This window comes from Thalia democratica, chromosome 4 (assembly GCF_965202585.1).
Source record: "Thalia democratica chromosome 4, ktThaDemo2.hap1.1, whole genome shotgun sequence".
NCBI lineage: Eukaryota > Metazoa > Chordata > Thaliacea > Salpida > Salpidae > Thalia > Thalia democratica.
This window is the reverse complement of record NC_139168.1, coordinates 36941944-36968657: the sequence shown is the minus strand read 5'-3', so window position 1 is coordinate 36968657 and position 26714 is coordinate 36941944. Positions and strand designations below refer to the sequence as shown.

The 26714-nt window shown below is 25.2% G+C and overlaps 1 protein-coding gene and 1 pseudogene across 1 annotated transcript; one reads left to right on the top strand and one right to left on the bottom strand.

Annotated features, from left to right (window-relative positions):
• The first annotated feature begins 1395 nt into the window (after positions 1 to 1395).
• LOC145834594 (solute carrier family 60 member 1-like) lies at positions 1396 to 16144 on the top strand. The gene is made up of 9 exons (XM_082942063.1): positions 1396 to 1472; positions 1664 to 1806; positions 2162 to 2301; positions 6565 to 6744; positions 7603 to 7798; positions 8374 to 8585; positions 11020 to 11203; positions 12084 to 12278; positions 14718 to 16144. The coding sequence occupies exons 1-9, from the start codon at positions 1401 to 1403 to the stop codon at positions 14782 to 14784; spliced, it is 1389 nt and encodes a 462-aa protein (XP_082798189.1). The 5' UTR covers positions 1396 to 1400; the 3' UTR covers positions 14785 to 16144.
• A 3392-nt stretch (positions 16145 to 19536) lies between these two features.
• Positions 19537 to 19908, bottom strand: LOC145833331 (uncharacterized; annotated as a pseudogene).
• Positions 19909 to 26714: the final 6806 nt, after the last annotated feature.

The following is a 26714-nucleotide window of genomic DNA, read 5'->3' as shown; positions in this document are numbered from 1 at the left end:
CTTAAAAATAGTTTTCAATTTTTTAAACACAAGCCTTCCTGTGCTATACAATTTCATTAGTTGTGAGAATGTATGTTGTATTATCAACTACTAAACGCACGCACGCAAACAAGAAAAATACATTTATTCTCCGGCAAAGTAGACTCGTCAACCTGCATCAAAAAAAAAATATTGCACATCATTCGAACTAACTGTTGTTCAACACGTTCTGACATTTCATCTATACGTCTTTTCACAGTGTTGTTGCTTGAAGGAATAGAACGTAAAACATTAATGGTGTTTTTATAATAAATGACTTTTTCCAAAGCTTTTTTTAAGACAGGAACAAACGTTGTTTCCCCAATGGTGTGAGGCAGTCCTTGTTTAGGAACTATGAGAGACAGATAATAAGAAGCTAATTGCCCATCATCAATACTTTGTGTAGATTTCTTAAACATGCTTGTGATTTTACATTGTTTTGTTTTCTCATCTTGACGTTTTCTGAAAAACTCTACATTCTTATCTACATATTCTGAATGAAATCTATATTTTACGTAAACAAAATGGACTTTTTTGTTTAAGTTTTACCTCAGGGTCAAATATTAAATGGCAAGCTAAAATTAGTAAAATAAAAAGTAAAAGTTTTATGATTGCCCAAAATTATAAAATTTCCCCCCATTCGCCTCCTTACTAGTTATTGCCCCCCTTTCGCCCCTTTACTAAAATCGCCCCAGAGGGGCGATATTGCCCACTTTGGCAAACCCTGCTTTAAACCAACTGAATATACAGATTATAAACACATTGCATAGAAATGTTATTTACATTTTTTAAATAATGCTTGTAATTAATTTATTTCAATGCAACGTTAACAATTATACCAATTGGGTTTAGATGACATTGGTCCAGTCTAGATTGTAGATTTTTATTTTTTATATTATGTTAAGTGATTAGGTTCAATTTTATGTATATAAATACCTTTTGCGTGAGTAAATTTCCCTAACCTCTCTTGAATTAGTTTAATTTCATTTTTAGTTTTATTGTACCTACTTCTTTTATCTAATTTGTTACAGTTCTTTTAAATTGAGTTTAGTATGTAAGAAAGTGCTTCTCCCCTATTAGCGCTTTTTTACATTATCTGACAGTTTGTTTTTGTTCAAGTACATTTTAAAATCACTTTGTTATCTAAAATAATTAGTAGTAAAATTTTAAGTTTCTTTCAGAAACTTGAGTACACTTTTTCTTTAACAACATAAACATTTACTTATTTTATTATTTTAATTTTAATTGATGATGTTATAAATGAAAAAAATATTCTTTTTTTTTCATTAAAGTTACAAAATAAAACAAATGATTACATACTCCAACTTACATAGCTACTTAAATTATAGTTATAAACAATGTCTTGTAGATGAAAGCTTAAAATGTGTTTGAAAAATGAAGAGTTCATAATTTATTTTAAAACTTTTGCTCTTGGTGCTGCTTTTTTCTGTCTTGTAAGTTTTTGACTTTCTTAAAAGCCTAAAGTTTAATTAGACGTTTTTATATCAAATGTAAATAATAATATCACATCAAATATTTTTATGTTTGTAAAAAAAAAAGTTTTATCATTTTTACTCTTACTTTAAATTTCTTTGTTTCATTTAAATTGATATGTTTAAGACAAATAAAGTTGATTTATAAACAGGGCTCTTCTATATCATGTTTAGGGCCAACATTGCCTACTTTAGCATTCAATTTAGAATTAAATGTAGATGACTTGTCTTTTGTTGTTCCTGCTAGGAGCGTAGGTTATATGGTTGGATCATTGTCTAGTGGCTTTCTCTATGAGTGAGTATTATTGATTTGAGAATAAAAAAAACTTAAATATAATTTGTTACTTCAATTTTCAAAGTTTATTCACGTGGTTTTTTAATGCAAAAAGACTTGTCAGTTGACATTGTTTAAGATTTTGAACTCCATGATTTTTTATTTATTAATGTTTTTAAGCAATTTTCAATTTTTTTTTTCATAACGGTCGTTTTGAACACATTTTTAAAGTCAAACAAAGTTAAATAATAAATCATAGTCGTTACCAATTTTATAACTAGTTTAAAATATAGATTTTATTTCTAACAAAAAGTTCTGGTTGCACTTTTGAACTTCACAAAATAATTAATAAATTTTATTAACTTTTATTGAATAGAAAAATGGAAAGCTCTCTTATGTTCTTCATAGCATTGTCTTTAGCAGTTATTGGGAATGTGTTGATTCCATTTGTTAATTATGTTTTGCTTGCAGTTTTTGTTTCAACAGTTGGTTTTCAAATGGGTATTCTAGATACAGGTTTACTTATTTTTCACATGTTTGTTTGTTTAAGCTCTATCCTAAATCTTAGTATTTGACTTCTCAAAGATTTCTAAGTTTGTTTTTATTTAACCAGTTTTGTCACACACTCAGGATAACCCTAGCTAATTTAAAATTTTGGAAAACCTCAGGAAAACTCTGGCTAAGTTAAACTTTTTTATTAAATTCAGGCTAAAATCTTGACCTTTAATATATATTTTTGAAAAATTTGTTTTTAATATGTTTTGTATTTAAAATTAATTAACTGTTTTTTTAAGTTTTAGGCTCAAATCAGTTTTTGTTTTATAAACTCAGACTGACGCATGCTAGATTTCGTCACTCAGCCTGGCTTTTTTGTCTTAAAGAGAAACACCCAAAACATTTATGCACACTTAAGTTGTTTCAAAAATTTTTAAATTGTCTCGATACACAGATGTTAAAGGGGGGTAATAGGGATTATTATAGTATATTAATACAACAATCAAAACAATTTTTATATTTTATTTACATAAACTAAACAACACAAAGATACAATTTCATCACTCTATACGAGAACTAAAGTTAAACACACAAGAAAACATTAGTTCTTAAATCTAACGTGCTTAAAATGCATCTTAACTTAAAGCACACTTGTCGAATGCTCTGCCGAAACTGCTACTGCAAGTAAAATTCCGTTTTATAAGCACTGAAATAAATGTAACTCCTTTAAGTAAACAATATTGTTTATTGTTTTCGAAAATTGTTTTAAGAGTTATAAAAATTGTTTTGGAAAAGCTTGTTTTGAAAATAATGAAAAATGTTTTGGAAAAGCTTTTATTGTTACAAAAAATTCCATATTTATTCACAAGCTTTAAAATACTAAAATGAAATGTTAGTTTCATTACATTACTTATTTATTATTTTTTAAACTAGTATTAAAAGCCTGGTTTTAAATAATTTAAATCCTTAAAATTCTACTTAACTTTAAACTTTTTTAACAGTATCAAAAGTCCGGTTTAAAAAAAAGTAAGAAAAAGAAACTGTATTTCTTATTATCTCAAAAGTTACATAATTTACGAAAACTTTGATAAAACACAACAAGGTAACAATGATAGTCATTTAGTTGGCTTCTAGCTTGTTGTCCTCGAAATTCTTGGGCTTGTAGTCCTCGGGGTTGTGTCCTTGGGCTTGTTGTCCTCTGGTGGTTAACAGAGGCTTGTGAAACATCAATTGGATCATTGACAACGTCTTGATTCTTTTAGGAAACATTTACTTTCTGTCTTCTAGCTGGTTTGTTGAATCAGCAAAACATCACATCGATTGGCTTTGGAAACAATGACAGCAGGAATTTTGATCGTGACGTAATAGAATAAACACAAAATCTTCATTTTATGTTTTGTCTATTGTCATATTTATAATCAAAAAAACTTTTAAAGTTTCATGCAGCAGCAAGGTGTCAGGTGTGCTTAAAGCTGTGGTTATCAAACGACAATTTGCTTCAAACAACGTTAAAAAGATACAAACGCAACAATTTATTTAACAAGCGACGACTGCTAAATTTAAGGGGAGTTTATTTCTGATTTCTTTCAAAGGGAAAATTTTAACACAACTTTATACTTGAACTTGAAACGAGTAATAAAACGTGGCAAACGATAAGCCATTTAACGACTAAGAAAGATGAAAACTCATTCAAACATTCTAATTTAAAACAAATACAATCTATACTTTAATACAATCAATCAGCAGATCAAAACAATAAACTAGTAGTAGTAAACACATAGGAAAATTAGTTTTATCAGCTAAAACTCAGACGTTATTAAAAAGAACAATTCTGCTGTTGTAATTCTAAATTTTAATGCGGTTCTTACTTTACATTTCTGTGCTTAGAAAAATATAATAACTGCGCTCTCTTGGCAACTTATAAAATGCAATTTGTCACTAAAGTACTGAGTCCCCTGACGACTTATGTAAATTGTAACATCTTCAAAAGAACATTGTGCACTAGAGTAAAAAGACTGTGCTTTTTATAATCAAAATACTGCGCCCCCATGCGACTTATGTTAGTTTCAACATATATTGTGCACTTAGAAGAAGAAATATTATGCTTGTTAGCAAATAAACTGTGCATTTAAGCACTAAAAAATCATATATAAAACTATACATAGAAATAACCGCAAAAATTGTATAGTACTTCCAGCAAAAAAATCCTTGACATCAAGCTTCACTTTTAACAAAACTAAATAAACCACTACCACACACTTGTATTATAATTGTAGACTTGCTGTTTCAAAGTAGAAAGTTATTCACACAATTTTTTTTACTATTATCATAGTGAAATGTCGCAAAGTAAAGTATTATCACAAATTATACTGTCAAAATTTGAAACTCGTTAAAAAGTTGTTTAGTAATAAACTAAAGTATTTTTTTCGCTGCGTTTTTTAATTAATAAGGCACCTAATTCCTAAATATCAGAAGATTCCTAAAATACAGGCCACACATGGTTTCCAATGTCTCGATACACAGATGTTAAAGGGGGGTAATAGGGATTATTATAGTATATTAATACAACAATCAAAACAATTTTTATATTTTATTTACATAAACTAAACAACACAAAGATACAATTACATCACTCTATACGAGAACTAAAGTTAAACACACAAGAAAACATTAGTTCTTAAATCTAACGTGCTTAAAATGCATCTTAACTTAAAGCACACTTGTCGAATGCTCTGCCGAAACTGCTACTGCAAGTAAAATTCCGTTTTATAAGCACTGAAATAAATGTAACTCCTTTAAGTAAACAATATTGTTTATTGTTTTCGAAAATTGTTTTAAGAGTTATAAAAATTGTTTTGGAAAAGCTTGTTTTGAAAATAATGAAAAATGTTTTGGAAAAGCTTTTATTGTTACAAAAAATTCCATATTTATTCACAAGCTTTAAAATACTAAAATGAAATGTTAGTTTCATTACAAAATCACTTAAGTTTAACTTAGAAATTCAAAATATAATTTATACTGAAGTATTGATATAAACATAAAAAACAAGTTATCAGTTTTTCACTACCAAATTAGGAGAGATCTAAATAGATTTTAGTATTGAGTCAAGTAATAAAGTTAAGATATTGAAAGTTACTTTTGTACTATATAGCTGTTTTACTCACTCTTGAGTAAAGGAGGTTAATTTTTTCAAAAAAGTAAAATTTTATTTTTCTAATATTGAAACAAACTGATGATTTATTTTATGTGCTACTTAAGCATATAGGTCATGAATATATAGGAAATATTTTTAGTATACTTTAAAAACTTCTAAAAATAAAAACAGAGATGAAAGCTTTTACTTGATAATAATGAAAGGCCTGAACTTCAGTTTTTTTTACTAGTTAGACTTTTAAAAGTTTTTGAACAAAAAAAAAACTCACTACTAAATATTAATCTCATGGAATTTTATTTATGGCCATCAATAAAAAAACTTATTAAAAAAATAGTTTTTGATTAAAATTGAACTTAAATACAAGAAATAAAACAATAAAAGCTTTTATAAAAAAAACTCAACTAAGATTGTTTTCTAAAAAGCAAGTAGACCCATATCATTAAAATAGTGCAAACTTATGAAACAATAAAAATGTTCTTATTGAGTACAACCATCTTGATTATTTTTATAAGTAATGTAGTTCGTTATTAATATACTTTTATATATATGTACTTCTTTATTGAAATATTGTCTCTATATTACATTATTTATAGACAATTTTAAAAGTTTTTTTTTTTCGTTTCTAAAGTAAAAATAGTAACTTATAGTTTTTGTGTTTCAATAACGATCAGGGTTGCCACTTTACCTTGAAACCTAGAAAAACCTGGAATTTGACAATTTAGGCAAAAACAAACTAGAAAAACCTGGAATTTTAACAATTTTCACATGTTTAGTAGTAAAATTTTGATTTGAAATGAAAAATCTATCATATAAATAAAAATATTTTGTCATCATCAAAACTTATTAAAAACATATATAACGTAGTTTTACAGTATCTTTTCAATGTTTTTATACTATTTAACAAAGTTTCTTACCTTAAACTTAATTTTAAACTAAATTGACCCAAAAATGTGTACTTTTAAAAACCTGGAAGAAATTTGGAAAACCTGGAAAAAATTTTGAAAAAACGAGTAGCAACCCTGTACAATAGAATAAATAATTATGTGAAATATATTACTATGTGACAATGCAAACTCATGTTTTTCTGTAACACGTAAAGAATTTTTTTAAAGCAGTTTTTAATTATACAGCAGGAAATTTGTTTCTATTAAAGTTGTGGAAAGAAAAATCACCTCCTTATGTACAATTTACACAGTTCATGTTTGGTGTTGGTGCATGTATTGCGCCCCTGTTTGCTGAACCGTTTATAGAGTCTACTACCATTTTAAACAAGTCAAATCTCAGCACTACGAAAAATTCAAACTCATCTAGTATGTTTAATGTTTAATATCATTTTTTGAGTAAAGTCTGAAGTTAGATATACATTACAAACTATAAAAGATTTAAACAAAAGATCTATAGAAACTGAGCAAATATAAATTACATCTTATTTTGTTTAAAGGAAAATATAATTTAATTTTGGTACTTTTTTTTTGTTGTTAAAAAATATTTTTGAACTTATTTATTTTGCTATATTTCTTGAACAGTTTTCTTGTTGAACAGTTTCTTGTACAGGCTGAAAAGCTGTATTTTTACGTTGGTATAATGATACATATATATTTTTGTTAATGCAAAAATTTTTTAAAAACAGCTATTGTAGTGCTTAGTTAGACCTACATTTATTACAGAAAAGATACGTTTTTCAGTTTCTAATTTAAGAGCAGCATTTATTGCTCATTTTAGTTAAGTAAAACTATTTCCTGTTTGAATAAGTTGAAAACAACCTGTTTGAAAACAACTTTATTCTCTTTAAAAAATAAAAAATCAAATGTTTTTGTTTGTTTGTATAGTTTGAATTAATGGTTTTAGCTCTAAATTTCTTTTGACACTTAATTAACTTGTACTAAACTTAGTTTTTTCAAATATATTATTTTAGATTATGAAAAGTTATTTTACAGAACAAATACTTTAGAAAAGTTATGAAAATGTAGATTATGCATACTTGCTGTAAGAAGGTTAAAAATATTTACTTTGTTTAAAATATATTATTAAGAAGCTACAAACTTTAAAGTTTGACTAAATCATAAAGAAAAACTTTTAAATTTGTTTATTTTCTTAAACTCTTTTAAAATTATCTAAACCTGTTTAATGTGTTCTATATATATGTTTATTTTGTATTTTTTATACAGGTTCCAACGATACTGAAACTAACCACTTTCCAATGATAGCTTGGCCTTTTTTCATCTGTGCAATAACAACTTTGCTAGTTTCATTTTGCTTTTTATACACATTTATGCTTTCGAAAAGCATAAGGCCGCCGAATAAAAATTGCAAAGCTGAAGAAAATTCTAAACATAATTTAAAGAAAATAAATTTAAAATTAAGGTTAGTAGTAACTATTTTTTTCGACTTAATATCTGTTTAAGCCTACTTACAACTTTTTAAGGGTGGATAGTTTAATTTCAAGAAGAATATAATGCGTTAACCTATTAAGACTGAAATGAATTACTTGTAATGACATAATTTTGTTAAATATTTACTACATTCAATGATTCAATACAATTTTAACACAACTATGACTATTAACTAAAGTTTAATTTTAAGTTTTTTAATTTACTTTCTTTTATATTCAGTATATATTTTATACAAACTTTATAGAAAGTTTTGTATTTTAACTTTACTGAATAAAAATATTAATTTTTTTATTTACGAAGATAGTTGTAAAATGAGTATTTTGTAACTACATTAATTATTATCAGTGTTATTTATGGTTTTACTTTATTTAATCGTAAATAATATAAAGTTTCAGATTAACTTTTTGTGACCAAGTAAAATAGTAGTTTTATATATCTTTTAGTTTTATGTATATCTTTTAGTTTTATATATCTAGTGAAATATATTTTATAAAGTATATTTCAAAAGTTCTTGTTTTAACAAATATAGTCAAAATCTAATTTCAGAGCAACAGTGATGTTTTTAATGACTCTGTTCTTTTTTATATATTCTGGGATATTTTTTGGTTTTTCATCATTTTTATACACATTTGTTACTAATCCACTGTACAACCCAATGAACAAAGAACAAGGTAGCTTTCTTAACACCATGTTTTGGGGAACTGTTACTGTTGGAAGATTGCTTGCTGTATTCGTATCAATAAAGTTCACTCCTAAAAGTTAGAGTTTTTTATATCAAGTTTTCATATGAGTTACATGTTAAATAACTTTTCATTACACGTTTTTTGTTTATCTTAGTGTTTAACTATGCTGTTTATGTATTAGGTTTTAGATAAATAAAAATTTTAATAACTTATAATATTATTCGAAAGTTATTTAAACTAATATTTTATATTTGAATTATTAAAACATATTTTAGTATATATGTAGAATTTATATCGCTAATAGTTTTAATTATTCAAGTATAAAATATTAGTTTAAATAATTCTTGAATAAGATTCTATAGTTATTTACCTTAACTAAAAAAGAATGCTCAATTTACTGGGACGTAAAGAGCTTATTTGAATAGATTTATGCAAATTGTATATTTTATTCGCCACCGGTTTCGGTGGCAAGAGATTGCGACCTTTTCAAGCAAAAAAATAAAAAATGAAACTGCATATAACAATGTAAGTTATTTATACTGTTATTTAAAAACTTATTCATGAGTAAAGAATCTAAACAAAAACAAAAATGTTGCGTATTCGAAAATTCAAGCATATCAGAGTATATTTAGGTAAAATTGGTACTAGTTTTTTTTTTTTTTAAAGAATTGAATTGATATAATGAGTCAAAGAAAAAACTGAATTCAGAGCTTTTGTTTTTTTTTTAATAATAATGTTCAAAAAATATTTATACCTTGAAATTTATCTAAATGAAATTAAGAATTGTCTAAAATTGTGATTTTAAGCCAAGAGTTAACAAAACATTAATAAAACTCAAAGTCGCTGAACCCATAAATTAAAAAATTAAAATATGAAATACAAAATAAGTTGGAAAATATTACAAAGGGAGAAAAAATCTAAACTAGGAATTATGACATGCAGATTGTGCTTAAAAGAAGCTTTATTAATACTTGAATCTGGTACAAATTGCATCAACAAAAGAACGGAATTAATGAACTCATGCAGACACAGAAAAAAAAAATTATTAATTAACTGGAAAGCAGACAAAACTTAAACCAAATCATAATTAAAGTATAAAATAGGTTATTTTTCTTGATTTTTTCATTGGGTTTTTGTTGACATTTGGCATAAATTAAAAAAAAATATTTTTAGATAGTTCTTAATTCAACTTAGATAAATTTTTAGAATGTTTTTAGATAGTTCTTAAATCCGTTTAACTTTTGACGGTAATGTTAACTTAACACAAATTAGATTTTGAATACTTCAGCGACTTTGAATTTTTTTAATGTTTTCTTGACTCTTGGCTTAAAATCACAATTTTAGACAATTCTTAATTTCATTTAGATAAATTTCAAGGTTTAAATATTTTTTTACTATTATTATTTAAGAAAAAAAGCTCTGAATTCAGTTTTTTTCTTTGACTCATTATATTAATTCAGTTAGTTTTTAAAAAAAATAGTACCAATTTTACCTAAATATACTCTGATATGCTTGTATTTTCGAATATGCAACATTTTTGTTTTTGTTTATATTCTTTACGCATGAATAAGTTTTTAAATAACAGTATAAATAATTTACTTTGTTATATGCAGTTTCATATTTTATTTTTTGCTTGAAAAGGTCGCAATCTCTTGCCACCGAAACCGGTCGCGTATAATTTATACAATTTGCATAAATCTATTTGAATAGGATTCTAAGATACTAAAATTTTTATTAGATTTCAATGGAAATTTTAAAATAATATAGGTTTTGTTTTACCACAAATCTTTTAATATATATGTAAAATTTATATCACTGTTAAAGCTTTATACAGGGTCACAAAAAAGACCTTTAGTTTGACAATTTAGGCCAAAAAATAAAAATGATTTTGAAAAAAACCTAGAATTTTGAAAAAAACCTAGAATTATGAACAAAAGTCATTAAAAGACTAGATTTTCTAACAGCTTTTACATGTAAATTAATAAAATCTCGATTAGATGCGAAAAATCTACCATATAAAATATGTTTTTTTAGAATTTTGTTTATTATAAAACACAATAAAAATGGTATTGCAGTATCTTTCTTAAAGTTGTATACTGTTTAAGACAGTTTTTTATTTAAATTTTAATTTATACTATAAGTTGACAAAAAACTTGTACTTTAAAAAGCCTGGAAGAAATTCAAAAATCCTGGAAAAAAAATTCAAAAAATTTTAGGCAACCCTATTTATAATTGTTGTATTTAATTTTAAAATAAATTTGTCAGAGCTTTTTTGTAAAAAGACTTACACTGTATATTTTTATTTAGTTTAATACTTTTATTAGTTCTAATATTATACAAATACTACTCTGTCTAATAGTGTTTAATATACTTTAGAAAATAATTTTCTGTATTAGACTAGCTTAAAAATTTCATAGTAAAATAACTAAAATTACCTTTTAAAAATCAAAAAGAATATTAAAGACTTTTTTTTTTGATAAAATAAAGTACTTATAGTTTTATTAAACAGGCATGATGTTTATGAATTCATTTCTTACAACCGTTAGCGCAACAGTTTTCACATTTTACTCATCATATGCAGTTAATTACCAGCAATTAGTCTGGGTGGTAGTTGCTGTTTATGGACTAGGAATAGCTAGTGTTTTTCCGACTGGAATTTCATGGGCTGCTGAGCACATAAGTGTTAATGGAAGGTAAGTTTATATATGGAACAAAATCTTTATAAATACTTTTTTTATAAACAAAAAGAAAAATCACTTTTTAAGAATTATTTTTTAACCAATAGCATGTTTTACTATGTTACATGACAACTCAAATTCCAAAAGTTCAAATTCTTTAAAATATGCTTAAAGGTCCACAGCTCAAAGAATAACATATATTTTTATAAAAGACGCGTGTGTAGGTCTAATTTATAAGATTTTGGTAGTTTAAAAAAAAATAATTATTTACACTAACTTTAAAGTTTGCTATATTTTAAAACTTATTTTAGCCATATCTCAACCAAAAATTTAAAGTATTGTAGAAAAAAAAGTTTGTATGTCTTAATAAAAACTACATACTCTCTTTTACTTTTTTCAAATATGTACTACTTTTTGAGCTGTGGCCCTTTAAACATTTTTAAAGAGTTTGAACTGTGCAATTTTTGAACAGTCGTGCACCCACTCAAACTTATCACAAAGGTGGATGTGCATGAAATTTAATTGAAATAATTTTTGAGTTTACATAAGTACTTAAGATTCATTTACATTGTAACTTATACCTTCAAAACAAAAACAAAAATAAAGTATTGCTTGAATAACGTCAACTTTTTTACTATCCGATTTAATTTCCGATGGTTCATCTACTTAATACTTATTTCGTAGTTTTATGATTATATAAATAAGACAAAATAAAGTTTGCTAAAAATAAAAATTATTAATATTTATATTTGTAATACTCTCATTTTTTATTAATGACTTTAACTTATATTTTCTAAACTACTTTTCATTTTATTTTATTATTTCGTAAAAATTATAACAAATTTTAAGTTGTGCTCGATTAAGTAAATATTTTTGAAATGTTCAAATTTTCTAGAGCTATTTCGTTGTTCATTGTTGGATGCTCTGTAGGAGGATTTTTTATAACATACTTGATAGGAAACTTCATAATACAAAACCCAATGAACTTCGTTTACACAAATCTGATTTGCATTTTGTTAAAAGATATAATTTTTTCTCTACTGAATTTGATTGTAAGAAATCATCCAAAAAATATAGAAACTGATTCAGAGTAAGTTTTTTATTTATTTTTTTCTTCCTATCTTTAGTTTAAAAACTTAAAAAAGAAAATTTAAGTTTTGATATAAAAATGACTAACAACTGTAGAATTTATTGAAAATTTTTCAAAAATATACTGCTAAACTGTAAAATACTTGACTTTACATATATTGACAGCTGTTACCCTTTTTTTTTAGTTCGTGCATACTTTTGCTTATACGTTCAGTATTTTAAACGTGTCAGTAACGGCGCGTGATGATGTCATAAAGGGTGTACAGGAACCCCCTTTATATCGTCATCACGCGTCACCCCCGATATATATAAAACATTGCACGTATAAACATCATTAACTTTTACCTTTTAAAAGTTTTATCTAGTAGCTGTTGTTATATTGTCGTTTATTGAAGGTTAAAAAACTAGGCTCAAAAAGTTTTGTCCAAGGACCTAGTGTAAGAAAGAACCTTTCGTTTATCAAGTCATGCACCACAGGCTTTTACAATATATTACAAGTTTATAAAAAAAATTCAAATTTTAAGTTTTAAACCTGAACAAATAAAACAAACGATAAAATAAAATAAAAAATTAAACGAAAATTAACTAAGTAATATATATACTTAAAAAGTTTTATTAAAAATGTACTCAAAATATTGTCTAGTAATAAAAATTTGTCATACAATGAAAATAGAGTATAAGCCTAAAACTTTGAAAAAGTAAAAAATAATAGTAGAAAAAAATTAGACCTAATAAAATAACTTTAACTTAACTTGTAAAGCGGAATAAACAATCCTAATAGCATACATGAAGATACTTAAAAGGTTGGTTTCAACTTCTTTTTAAAGAAGGTAGAAATTAAATAAGATGAAATGTTTTTACGTTGAATTAGAAGTTTAATACGTTGAATAGAAGTTTGTAAATATTTTGATGTTTTTAATATAGTAATGTTATTAAATTATCTAAAGAATGGCCAAATAAAAATGCTGCAGTATAGTCTGAACCAATATTATTGTAACCCAATAAGTAAATACAGAAACATAAATTTTGGGTATTAAAAAACTGTTGTTGGTATCCTCTTATATATAAAGTAAATATAAGAGAACCAGTTCAAATTTATGACCTTAATAAACACTATTTAATAAATTATTTTTATGTTTTTCCTGGAATCTTTGAAAATTAGACTTTTCAAACATAATGGTAGTTCAGTACATAATTTACTACCATTGTAAACTAGTGATTTAGGACCATTCTTGTTGTTAAACTCGTAAGTTGGTTAACTATGAATATTTTTTATACTTTTGAAGTAATTATCAAACTGGTAACAAATTTTTCTTAAATATAAACATAAAAAGACATAATTCACATAACTACAGACTTTTAACATTCAATATTTTTTTCAATTTCTAACTTTCTTACACTATCATCATATTTCTTATAATGAATGCATCAAATTTCTCCATTTATGAGATTTAAATACTTATTAAATTTAGTAAACTGATAGATAAACTAGTCTCTTCAATACGCTAGGGTAACATGTATTTCAAAAAGTTGTAGTCTTTTAACAATAATATATACTGGTATCTACTATTTCTTTGATGAGCCCGTCTACTTTCATATTTACTTTGCAAAAAGAAGTGTATATGATAAAAACAACAGCTTGCACAGAACTTTCTTTATTTTGGTGACGCACGTTTCTCTGTGTGAAAAAGATAACACTTTTACACAGAGTTTTTAAAGGTTATCAATGTATATTCCAACAAACTTGTTTCGTTAGGATTTTATTAGTCAACTATTAACAAGTAGTTTTCAAAATTTATACACACATGTATAATTTCATTTTGTATAGCTCCTATCCATCCTATTCAATTATTAATAATACAAATATTAAAATTTACTTTATTTTAAATATTGTCTTTGTACAAAAAGAATAACACAAATAAAATATTTTACGTAAATAATTACCTAAAAAATGGTAATAGAAAACTTTAACTAGTCACTAAAATGTTGCCTACATTAATTCTTATTACAGATCCGTACGACGTAAGACTTATTTATAGATTTTATTTAAAAAACCTTTAACCATTGTTTTTAATGTCCAATATCATGTAAATTTATTGATTATATACTTTTTTTGAACGCAATTAAACTATTAGAAAGGTTTATTTTATTCAGATTAACTTTATTTATTTTGGTTTAGTATAACTTTTTTTTTTTGTTTACACTGTTATTTATTTATGTACTCATACTATAACTTTTTTAAGTTTGAAATAAGTTCAGATAATCAAAAATGATACTGAGCTATCATTTTGTGAACTTATAATAACATATTCTCTAAAGTATATAATATTGTGAAGTTTAAAATAAATTTTTCATTTATTAATTTCTTTAAAATCTTATCTAGTTCACTATCTATATTGATATATATGTTTTTATTAACAACAAAAAATACTATTTTTAGAGATGATTCAAACATTAATACGTCTGGGAAGCTTTTGGAAACCATTACAGACAAAAACAAAAAATGATTTAAATTTCTATAAGCATTGCCTGCTTTGTTTTAAAGCAATATTATATTTATTATCAATCTAGAAACATTGTTAGCTTTTTTTCTTTAAATAGTTTAATTGAATTATATTTTTACAGCGTTGTAATTTGTTTTTATTTAAACCGTTGTTGGTTTTGAACAAATTTATCTTAAAAAGCTAAAATTGTTCTATTATACCTCTAATGTTTTTTTGTGCTTTAAGCTGAAAATTCTGAAAACTCAACTTTATAAGTATGTTTAACTTTTATTTTTATTTTTATTACTTAACTAAACTCTTTTTTATGAAGTACAGTAACCTGCCTTGTAGCTAAGCGGCCTCACAGCTACTAATTTATGCAAAATAAGTTTTGTTCAACACTAAAATATTTTTTATACTTTTTGTTTATTTACTTAACTTACTAAGTAATGTATTTAATTTTTATATTTAAATTTCAATTTATCATGAAAAACCTTGATTACTAATAAAGAGTACCAAAATACGTAAAGGTAAGAGCATCTCTTTAGAATTTTGCAGAAAAATTTAAACTGAATAAGAATTATAATGATAGGAATGTCTTATTAAGTTTTTTTGATTAATTGCTTACTTATATTGTTTATATTTTAATTAAGGTAATTTTTTAACTAACAATTTTGTGTAAATTTATCTTTTTACTACTAGATTTTAGAATTTTTTATGTTGATATATTCTTTTTGTGGGACACGTTCAAAAACCACCCGCGATCAAAATCAACCTAATTAAAATCCACCCAGTCAAATTCGAGAAGTGCTTACCGATCGAGGGTTAGGGGTAACAGTGATAGGAAAAAAAAATAAATTGAAATGCAAAAAATATATAGAATAAGTTAATAAATAAAGAAAATTAAATAAAAAAGTTGGGTGGATTTTGAACGCTGGTGGATTTTGATAGTATACCTCTTTTTGTATATATCTTCTGTAAATAAAATTATTAATATTTTTTACCTGCTACTTTAATACTATTTATTTTAATAAAGTTTTTTCAATTATTCAATGCATACTAAGCATATTAAATCTTGGTTTCAAGACAACAATCAAAACTGTCCAAAAATACGCACATACCCTATAACTACTGATTTTGACCCGGTTTTAACATACGTAGCTTAGGGGCAGGATACTGTAGTATAAAACTTTTATTTGTTTTTAATAACAACTTATTATTTCATTAAATGTTTTTTAATGTTATAAAGCCATAAGTTCAATCAAAAAAAGTTTGTCTTTTTTTGAAATTTTATAAGTATTGACAATATATACAATTAGTTTGATTTTTTTTTTACAAATATTGCAACACTACTTTGTTCCAGCTTAACTTATGAGCAAAAATTTATCATGACATTAATTTTAGCAAATAAAGTATTTTTGATGTACTTTTTTCTTACGAATTTAAACAGTTTTATAAACCTTTATATATTTATTTTTTTTTTACAAAGTAAAACTGTTTTAAAACTGTTTTATAAGTTTTAGCTTTTTTCAACTACTTAAGACATTTTTTTTATATTTATTATGTAAAAATTCGATAATCAATTTATAAATATATTACAATATGTGGGTGTTAAAAATAAATAAAAATGATACTTTTTGATTTGAGATTTTAACACTTTAATATCTGTTATTTATTTATTCTAAAGCTAATTTGTTTTAGACTGTTTTAGTATTTTTTGTTTCTGTTCTTTTTTATGTTTTTTTTACAAGTTGCCAATTCATTTGCCCGGTAGTTACACTAAACAAGCTGTTTTTATTTATTTTTTTATACAACACATTATAAATCAAACTATTGATGCAATTTTAAAGTGTTTAAGCTTTTTACTAAATTCTAAACTAGTTCTTTAAGAAACAATTTCTATGATTGTTTTTAAATTGCTGATTAAAAGCTGATAACATGGAAATAGTTTTTAAATTGAATATTTATTGTATAAATTGATGATGAAGTTACAATGAAATCTGAAAAAGTTAAAGTGATTGACATAAATAGTTACTTTTAATTATAATAAACTTGTTTTAATAGATAAGTACTTTCTAGTGTCTAGTTCGTATTACAAATTATTAAAAAAAATTTAGCTAATTTGTAACCTATATTTTTATTAACCTTGATCTAAGTCAGAGGTCGGCAGGCATTTGGTGGTCGCAAGCCAAATTTTGAAAATAAAAATATTCGTGGGCCACAGTCGTAATTTCAGTATTTAAAATCTTCATAACAGACCCAAATCTAGTGTAAGTTTCGTATTTTACGTATATTTTACCTTGAACCTTTTTTTTTCAACCTCAGAATACCTAATGAAAATTCTTTTTTTTATTCGCATGCTTGCGGACCGCAGGCTAAATCTTTCATAGGCTACATCCCATTTAAAATGGAAACATGCTTGCGAGCTGCAGTTTCCCGACTTCTGATCTAACTCATATATACTAGTTCAAATTAAACTTCGTTGTACTGAGTTTTTAATTAGATCAGCGAAACTTTCAATAAATTAAAATACTTTAAATAACTTTTATGGTATTAAAACGGTTGTGTCTCATTTATAACATTTAAAACAAAATTTCAAAAATCAACAAAAAAAAATTTAATATCTACAAAGTCGAACCTAACTTTACTGATCTTTTAAATAAGAACGCTGAATTGCAGTACTTAAATGCTTATGAATCTACATATATAAAATGTTTTAATATCATAACAAATTACTACTTTGAAAATACTAATTATACTATATGTTCGTTTTAAGCTGAAGTTCACTTTGGTCCCATATCATAATGAAATTGAAAGAAGCAACGAAAATTTGCACGTTTAATATGCAACCGTTGCAACATATCATATAAACGAAAATTGCCTAAACATAAAGTCTTATTTGATCAATTTTTTTAATTTTACCAAAAAAAGTAGGTATTAAGAAGTAAAAATAAGTAATTAACATTCCAAAATTATTTTTACTGTAGGCAGTGGCAATTTTTTTCCACAGACTATTAATTTTATTTAATGTAATTTTGTGTGAGAAGGTAGAAAATTTTTGTTCAAAACTTAATAAATTTAACCTAAATAGAATAGTTTTCAGTAAAACACGATAAAAATATAAACAAATAACAAAATAAGATGCTCAATAAATACAGACATTTTTCTTAATTAATTACTACTAGTGTTTATAAACTATCAATAGTTATATTTTCCGTAAACCGCTGCCTCAAAGTATATTAATCGTTTTAAAAACTTGGTAAAAAACTATTTTTTTCCAAATTTAAGGCTTCTAATTCTTTTTGTACGGTTAACCTTAAAGTTTATTTTGGCTAAATGTGTTGTGTGTTTTGACAGTTATTTTCTTAAATATGTTTGACTTAAAATGTATTCACGTTTTTTATGTACACTAAGTTTCCGTTTCATTTTTAATACATAAATAACCTATGTGTTTAGAGTTTAATTTTTTGAGTATTTTGTTATATCTAATTTATATTTACAAACTAAAAACAAATTATACAGTAATCTTCCTTTATTCTACCAACATATGTTTCTGTGTGTCAACGAATCAACACACTTCAACTGGGTTCTGTAAAAAAATAATTACTGTAATTTTTTACAGAACCCAGTTGAAGTGTGTTGATTCGTTGACACACAGAAACATATGTTGGTAGAATAAAGGAAGATTACTGTATAATTTGTTTTTATTTATATTCCAGTGAAGTTACTTTACTAGGATCTTTTATTAGCAAACAATTAAAACTATATTTTGAACAGTTATTTACAAACTATGAATTTAAATATAATACTTGATATTAAAAATTTGTCATACTTTTACTATTCATGTATCTTCTGTTTAGGTGACTTAGGTTTTTATGCCTGGGTATAACGTTGCATAGTATTAATAAATACAACACAAGTATGTAACTTTTGTTTCACTGTAGCAAGGACTTAAAGTAAATCGACTTCCATAACTATTCCCTTGGGTTAATATATTTAGTTTGAAATTATTTTCCTCTATAAAGTTATAATTTTTTTTACTTAAAATGTTTCAGTCGGAAATTTAATCATCCGTACTGTTTTTAATAATTTAATCTGCACTGTACTTGTAGTTAATTAACGTATATTTTTCAAAAAATACTTGAATTCTTTATATAAAATTTATAACCAAAAATATATAAACAACCCAAACAAAAAAAAACATATTTGTGAAAAAAATAATATAAATTCTAGGCGTATTGCAAAGGGAAGAAAAGTATTAATCCAAAATGTTTAATTACTAGTTTTTAGTTCCATTAATTTCTTAAGTAAAGAAAAACTAAAATCCCTACTTTAGCTTTTTATATATTTGTTAATTTTGTGATTTGCTAATGAATCAGACTTACACTAATCATAATATTTATATACCGTTTTAAGTTGTATAAAAAGTGTTTTTATTAGATTTCTCTTTTTACCCTGCTCTTTTAAATACGTGATTTGCTATGTAACGATGATAAAAGATAATACTGTTAATAAAATTAACATTAGAATTTCATTTAGAGATAATTCTTGAAAAATTAAGTTATGTATGTATTTAGAATATAATTGGCTTTTACCACAAAAATTATCTTGATTTTGTTTTTGAACGCTTTGTAAACTAAGTAAACAAGTTTTCCATCAAAAGCACAGAAAAGAATCAGTAACTTTAACGCATTAAAGTAGTTACAATAATTGTAAAAAACTAAAATAATTTGAATAACACACAAAAAAATCAAGGACACAACTTAATTTTCTTTATTACACATAGTCGTATTTCATATACTCTAAGGCATGGTAACTTTTTATTATATCTTCTATGTCATATTTCTGTTTGCGATTAAGTATTTTTGCCAGCTCTCCCGACTTTTTCAATTCTAAAAGGTCTTTGCAGCCACCGATATACTTTCCGTCAATAAAAATGTACGGAAAAGTGGTTTCTTCTGTCTTCCTTTTTAGAACAAAATGAATCAAGTTGCCATTCTCAGTTAAGTCGAGTTCCAAAAATCCATACTTAATGTTGCTCCCTTTCAATATTTTCCGCACCAATCCGCTGTTACCACAGTAAGTCTTGGAAAAAACCATGAACTTGTTTTCTTTGATGGCTTCATTGACTATCATATACTCTGACATAATTTCTGCAGCAAACAAAGTTCTCAAGTTGATAGATAAATTAATGACAATAAACAATATTTAAACAAAAGGTATATTTTGCTTTAACTTAGTAAACTTAGTTTTAATAATATTAGAAACTTACTGAGTTTTTAACAACTTTCGTGTATATATGACGTCATTTTGTATATAGAAGCTTAAAATAATCAAAAAAAATTTGAAGAACTTTTTTCCGGTGCTTGACTTTTCAAAAAATATAACAAATTAAAAAAAAAATTATTGCAATAATAAACGGATACAATGTTTCACTCTAGGTCGGGCAACTTCGAAGATCTGAAACTAATTTGCAATTATGTTATTTATTTATTTTTTCTAATCTATAACCTTATCCTTAACTTAGTTTACCCAAACATATAACAAATAATCCAAAAAGAAGTTTTAAAGTTAAAAAAAACATGAATAAGTTAAAATAAATCTTGACTGCAAATATTCAAACTAGTTGCAGGTTTTTAAAGCTACCCCTCAAGGTCTAAGTGTTTTAGAGATCGCCAGAAGCTAATTAAATCGTATTCAAATAGAAATTTCATTCTATAAATGATAATTTCTTGAAAAAAATCTTTGAAACTTAGTCTCTTTTATATATAAAACGAGAACTCTATATTGGTCAATCTAGAAAAAAAATTGTAAAAATTAAACAATGGTCGGCAAATGAGTAGAAAAATTCAGCCCGCTAGTTATCTTTTATAGAAAACAGCTTTCGCAAAACGAACCTTTATTTTTTTTACTTATATAGTGTAAGTTTGTTTGTGAATGTTGTTAAATTTCAATAACTTTTTTAGTATAAATTTGTTGTTAGCTATTTTTTAGTTTAATAAAATTCGACAGCCCACGATAGACTTTGTCTATTAAATCTAGACACTAGACTAAGTTATAAAAGGCTGCCAACATATAGAAAAACATTCAACAGATAGAAACTTAATTAATATTTAAAGTATAAAACTACAATAGGTTTTCGTTAACCAACATTCCTGCGTTTTAATACCAAATAAATAAAATACCTTGGTAAAAAGCAGTGTTAAAAAATGCCTAGCAGTAGGATTTAAATTATTATTTTAACTAGCTCCTGCCAACTCCAGAGTAAAAGTTACAAATAGTGAATTACTCAATAAAAAGACAGTAATTTTTTTCACATATAATTTTAATGTATTTGTATTAAAACTCAGGAATGCTGGTTTACGAAAACCTGATGTAGTTTTATACTTTAAATATTACTTTAGTTTCAATATGTTAAATATTTTTCTATATGTTTTAATAAAAAACTTTAATAATTTTTCATGAAAGTTATTCTCTAATAACTTTTTACAAATAATATAAAAAATCTACTCGAATTGAAGAATGCAACTTTATTAAATTAATGAAGTTTTTAGAAAAGTTAGGTATATTACCACAAAACAGTATATTACAGTCACCTCCCGCACTCGATTGGTTACGCACTTTCGTTAAGTTAGGTATTTTCGAATTGTCAAAAAACAATTTGAAAATTTTCTAATACTGTAAATTTATAGTTTTTACAGTATTCTAGGTTTTTTGGCAACAATATTTAAAGTAAATGTATTTCTAAAAACAGATGAGATGGATATATAATAAAATTGAGAATTTTGCATTTTTAGTTTGTGGGCAGGGGCGTAGCGTGCGGAGGGACACTGGCGCATGCGTGCCACCCAAAAAATAAAAATGTAAAAAAAAGAATGTAATATCTTTATCCTTTATAGTTTATTTTTTCTGCTTAATTTGCCTTTTTTCAACTATTTTTATCTAATGTTTAAAAAGTTAAACGAAATTTTAAATACCAATTAGTGACAAGTTAGGAAAGTACATGTTATTACTCAATATACTGATTCGGTGCGTAATTGCAAATGCGCACCGATGTTGATGAAAAACTCCATAAGGAAAAAATTTATAAGTTCATTAACTTCATATGAATTTAGACTCAAAAAGTACGCAATTAATATAGCGCACCGCTGTAGTATAACCTTATGGCAGATTATTTTTCTACAAAAAGTTTACAAAAATACGTCACGCTTAAAGAAAAATTAAACAGTTTTACAATTTTTTTTATGCTACATTGTTAAGACTACTGCTAGTTTTCTGAACTTTATTTTTGTAAACATACAAGATAAGCGTGTCGACCTATGAGAAATAAACTTTGTTTGTGATTTTTATTTTAAACAAATACAATCAAATGAATTAAATTTAAAAAGTATACTTTTAACTTTTTTACAAAGTTGTAGTAAACTGTAATAACAGTTATAAAGTTGGTCTATTTTAACTTCTGTGTAACTTTATAAAAAATATGTGCAATGAGGTGTTGTTATCACTGTTGTATTGTATATTAAAGAGATTGATATTTTTTTCGTAAACAAAATAGATACTTTCGTTTTATTGAATATATTAATTTTTAAAGATATAAAGTTTACTATAAGTTATAAAAACAATTTTTATTTAGTAAGTTTTCATTTTTGCAAGTGAGTAGTAATTCTAATGAAATTTATACTTTTATTTAGTTGATTAATTTTGTAATATATAAATATTTTTTAAAACAGTTAACGAACTTACTTTACTTAATAAATTTATTTCAATTATATTACTTATAAAAAGTTTTTTTATAGCTAATTACAAAAGTTTTAATTTAGAGGATTTTTTGAGAAAAAAATTTGCGCACCCCCTGACCAAAATACCACGCTACGCCACTATTTGTGAGTACTCTTTTTTTATTACACTAGCACATGTTTCTGTAAACAACGGAGCTCTGTAAAAAAATAAGCACTGTAAGGAAATAACAGAAGCTAAAATAGGTATAAATATATGTTCATTTATAAAAAGGTTTATTTCAAGATGTAAAACTTGAAGGACTCGAGTTTCGTGCTTATGCACTCATCAGCTTCAAAACAAGTTCAAAATGAAGCACAAAACAAAACACACAAATGAAAGTTTATCAAGTTAAATAACTTAATTCTGTATATATTTATATATAAGATGTAACGTTAAAAGGCGTTAAATCTTGGAGATCCTGATAAGATAAGCTTATCGGAATATATACCACAGGGTATACTATCAAAATCCACCCGCGTTCAAAATCCACCCGATCAAAATCCACCCGCATTCAAAATCCACCCGATCAAAATCCACCCGGGTCAAAATCCACCCGATCAAAATCCACCCGAGTCAAAATCTACCCGATCAAAATCAACCCGAGTCAAAATCCACCCGATCAAAATCAACCCGGTTCAAAATCCATCCGATCAAAATCCACCCGATCAAAATCCACCCGAGTTAAAATCCACCCGATTAAAATCCACCCGGTTCAAAATCCACCCGATCAAAATCAACCCGACTCTAAATCCACCCGTTTCAAAATCCACCCGATCAAAATCCACCCGAGTCAAAATCCACCCGGTTCAAAATCCACCCGATAAAAATCCACCCGGTTCAAAATCCACCCGATCAAAATCAACCCGGTTCAAAATCCACCCGATTAAAATCAACCCGATCAAAATCAACCCGAGTCAAAATCCACCCGATCAAATTCCACCCGGTTCAAAATCCACCCGATCAAAATCCACCCGAGTTAAAATCAACCCGATCAAAATTCATCCGAGTTAAAATCAACCCGAGTCAAAATCCTACCGACACAAAATCAACCAAAGTCAAAATCCAACCGAATCGAAACAAGCACCTTGTTTATTTATTTCTTTTTAAATCAAGTATCATTTAAACAAATCTCACCACTCTAAAGTACCAATCTTAAACAAGTTTTATTTAAAAAACACTTATAAAATCTTGTATTTTTGTCCCTTATAAATTGACTTAAGAATATAAAAACTGTACTACAGATTGAACTTATTTTGTGAGGTTTTTTGAGTTGTTATTTGGTATTTTTGCTTATTATAAGGAATTTTTGACAAAAATATTTTTGTTTTTTTGATTACTGAATATAATTTTGAATAGCTACAGCCGGCAAGCAGCTTTTAAAGGTACTGTTGTTTTTGATATAAGTATAACTATAAGAGCTAATAAAAGTTTAACAACGTCAGGATAAATAAATTAAAGTTTTACTATACAAATATTACTATGTTAAAACTTTTAGAAAACTAAAGGATGTGCCAGAAAAAATAATCTTGTATTATCTCAATCACAATTACACGACAATCAATTATAATTTACTGTTTCTAGGTATAAAATTTAATAATTTAGAACTTTTAAGTAAGTTTTAAACAAATACGTCACACGATATAATTTTTATAAAAACTGAGTATTACAAGTGAAAGCTACCATTTATACTACAAATTAATCCATTTAATTTAGGGGTCAGCAAACTGCGGCCCTCGAAGTGTAAATATGTGGCCCTCGAGCATGTAAATTTGGTCAACTAAACAGAACAAAATTTAAATTGAAATTTTCAAAAAAGAAAAAGAAATTATAATAGTTTGTTTTTAAGTTTCTGAATATCATTTAAAAATCATTTATTATGCTTAAGCCTTAGATGTGAAAAAAGACAGATAGTAAATCTAGAAGTTTTTCTTTAAAGTTTAGACTTTACTTTTCCTTTTAAACAACAAAAGCTTACGTACTTGGATAAATTACTTATATAATATTGCAAAGTTTTTTTAATTGGCAATTTTACATGTTTTTAACTTTTAAAAACACGGTGACTGGGTTGAAGTAACTGTTGTACTTTTTTTGTTTCAAAAAGTTGCAACCCGAAAAACTTTAGATAGATTATTAAGGTATTTAAAGGTTTTAAAAGAAAAACTTACACTGTTTAAAATGAAAGTATTAATATTTGTTTATATTTTAACTAGTTTAACAAAATCACTAAAATTTTAAATACGTGATATGCTGTGCATTAAATAAAAAAAGATTTTTTTTAACTACTAAAAAGAAAATACAAATAAAATAATAGAAATTGATTATAAAAAGTGTACATAATGATCTACACCTGTTTTTAATGATCTACACCTTGTAAATAATGATAGAAATAATAATATGACACAAGTTTTAAAAAAAATAGTTTTCGACTTTAGAAAAAAATATACATTTTAAATATGCCAGACCTGATCCCTTTAAGTAGATAAACGTGACTAAAACAGATTAAAAACAAAAATTGAATAAAACAACGGCTCGCGGAAAAAATTGAAACATGAAATTTGGCCCGAGATAAACAATTGTCTGCCGACTCTGATTAAATCCAACTGCATCTTCGTTACTTTTAATTACAAAAAAGTAAAAGGCAAACGTTTAAAATTCATTTAGTTTGTGTTTTTTTTAATATAATTTTTTTATGTGAAAGGTCTTAACAAGATATTTATCTATAAAAGTTCTCTTTGTTAAGAAAAGGTCACTAATTTACTTTAGATAGTTACCTTTACTGTATTGCCATTTAAAGGTTTTTCAATATTAACTTTAAATTAAATATTTATTAATTTTCGGTTTTATTTGTTAGACAAAATTTTCACGCTTTTAAAGTTAATTTGTCTACTAAACAATTTGTTATAACAATAGTTGTCTTTACCGTTTAAATTCGTTATAACCAATATAAAATTTTGTTTAATTTTAATATTGTTTCATTTTTAATTAAATTACTTAAAATTTCTTAAGTTTTAACAAATGGACTTTTTTTATATGAAGATTATATTTAAAAAAAATAGTGGTAAATAATAACATTTCCATTTCTATGAATTAGAAAATATCAATTAACAATATAATATTGAACAGTAAATAATAATTTATCTTACTTAATTACTATTTCTATGCAACTTTATATTTATAAAAAAACATAAAACGTTTACAACTAATTAATTAAAAACATGCAGTTATAGCTTTTAACTTAAATTGTCGGAAATTAATTCAAGAAAATTTATCGCATGTAAATTAAAAGTTTTAGATTAGACAATTTTAAATTTAAAATTTAAACGTTAACCAAAGGAGATTAAATTTTATAAAACCACTCAATTAATCACTTTCAAAACTGGCCTTAACCTATTAATAAAATTAATAATACGATTGTTTAAGTTGATACAGTCTGGTACAAAAATTCATAAAAATAACTTATACTTGAATTTAAACTCTCTTGTCTGAAATACATACTTTTTTTAATGAACCTATGTAAAAATAGAACATTTTAATAATAAATTAAAAATGTTATAAGTTTTTTTTTCGTAATATTTGTTATAAATATAGTGTCATTTCTAAAAAACTCAACTTATTTGTTTACTACTACAATTCTAAAGTATATAATTTCCCTAGCTCAAGTCTAACTACTAACTTTTTTAGTTGCAATTTACAAGCTATTTGAGCAAACTCAATGAATTGTAGAGTCGATATTTGTTTTATGTAAAGGACTTTAGAATTCATAGAAAAATGTTTAGCTTTTTAATTTGTACTATTAGTTAAAAACTAGCAAATTAAGTTATTATCTAATTAAAAATAACTTATAACTTTAGTTACTTTAGACGAAACTATTTTTAGTTTTTTCAAAAATAGATGGTTTATAAAAAAAACATTTAATAAAATAAAATTCAATTAACTTAAACACTTTGAAAAAAATATAATAGCAGCTAAAATTATTGTATAAATTAAAAAAAAATAACTAAAAAATATTTGTAACAAAAATTAGATAGAAAACAATAAAATTGTTTTAAAACAGTTATTGATTTCTTACATATTCCTCATTTATATTTTTAGTAAATTAGTTTTCGTATTTTTATATTAAAACTTATGTTCTGTTTTTAAAAATTACTAATAAAAGAAACATCAATAAATTGTTT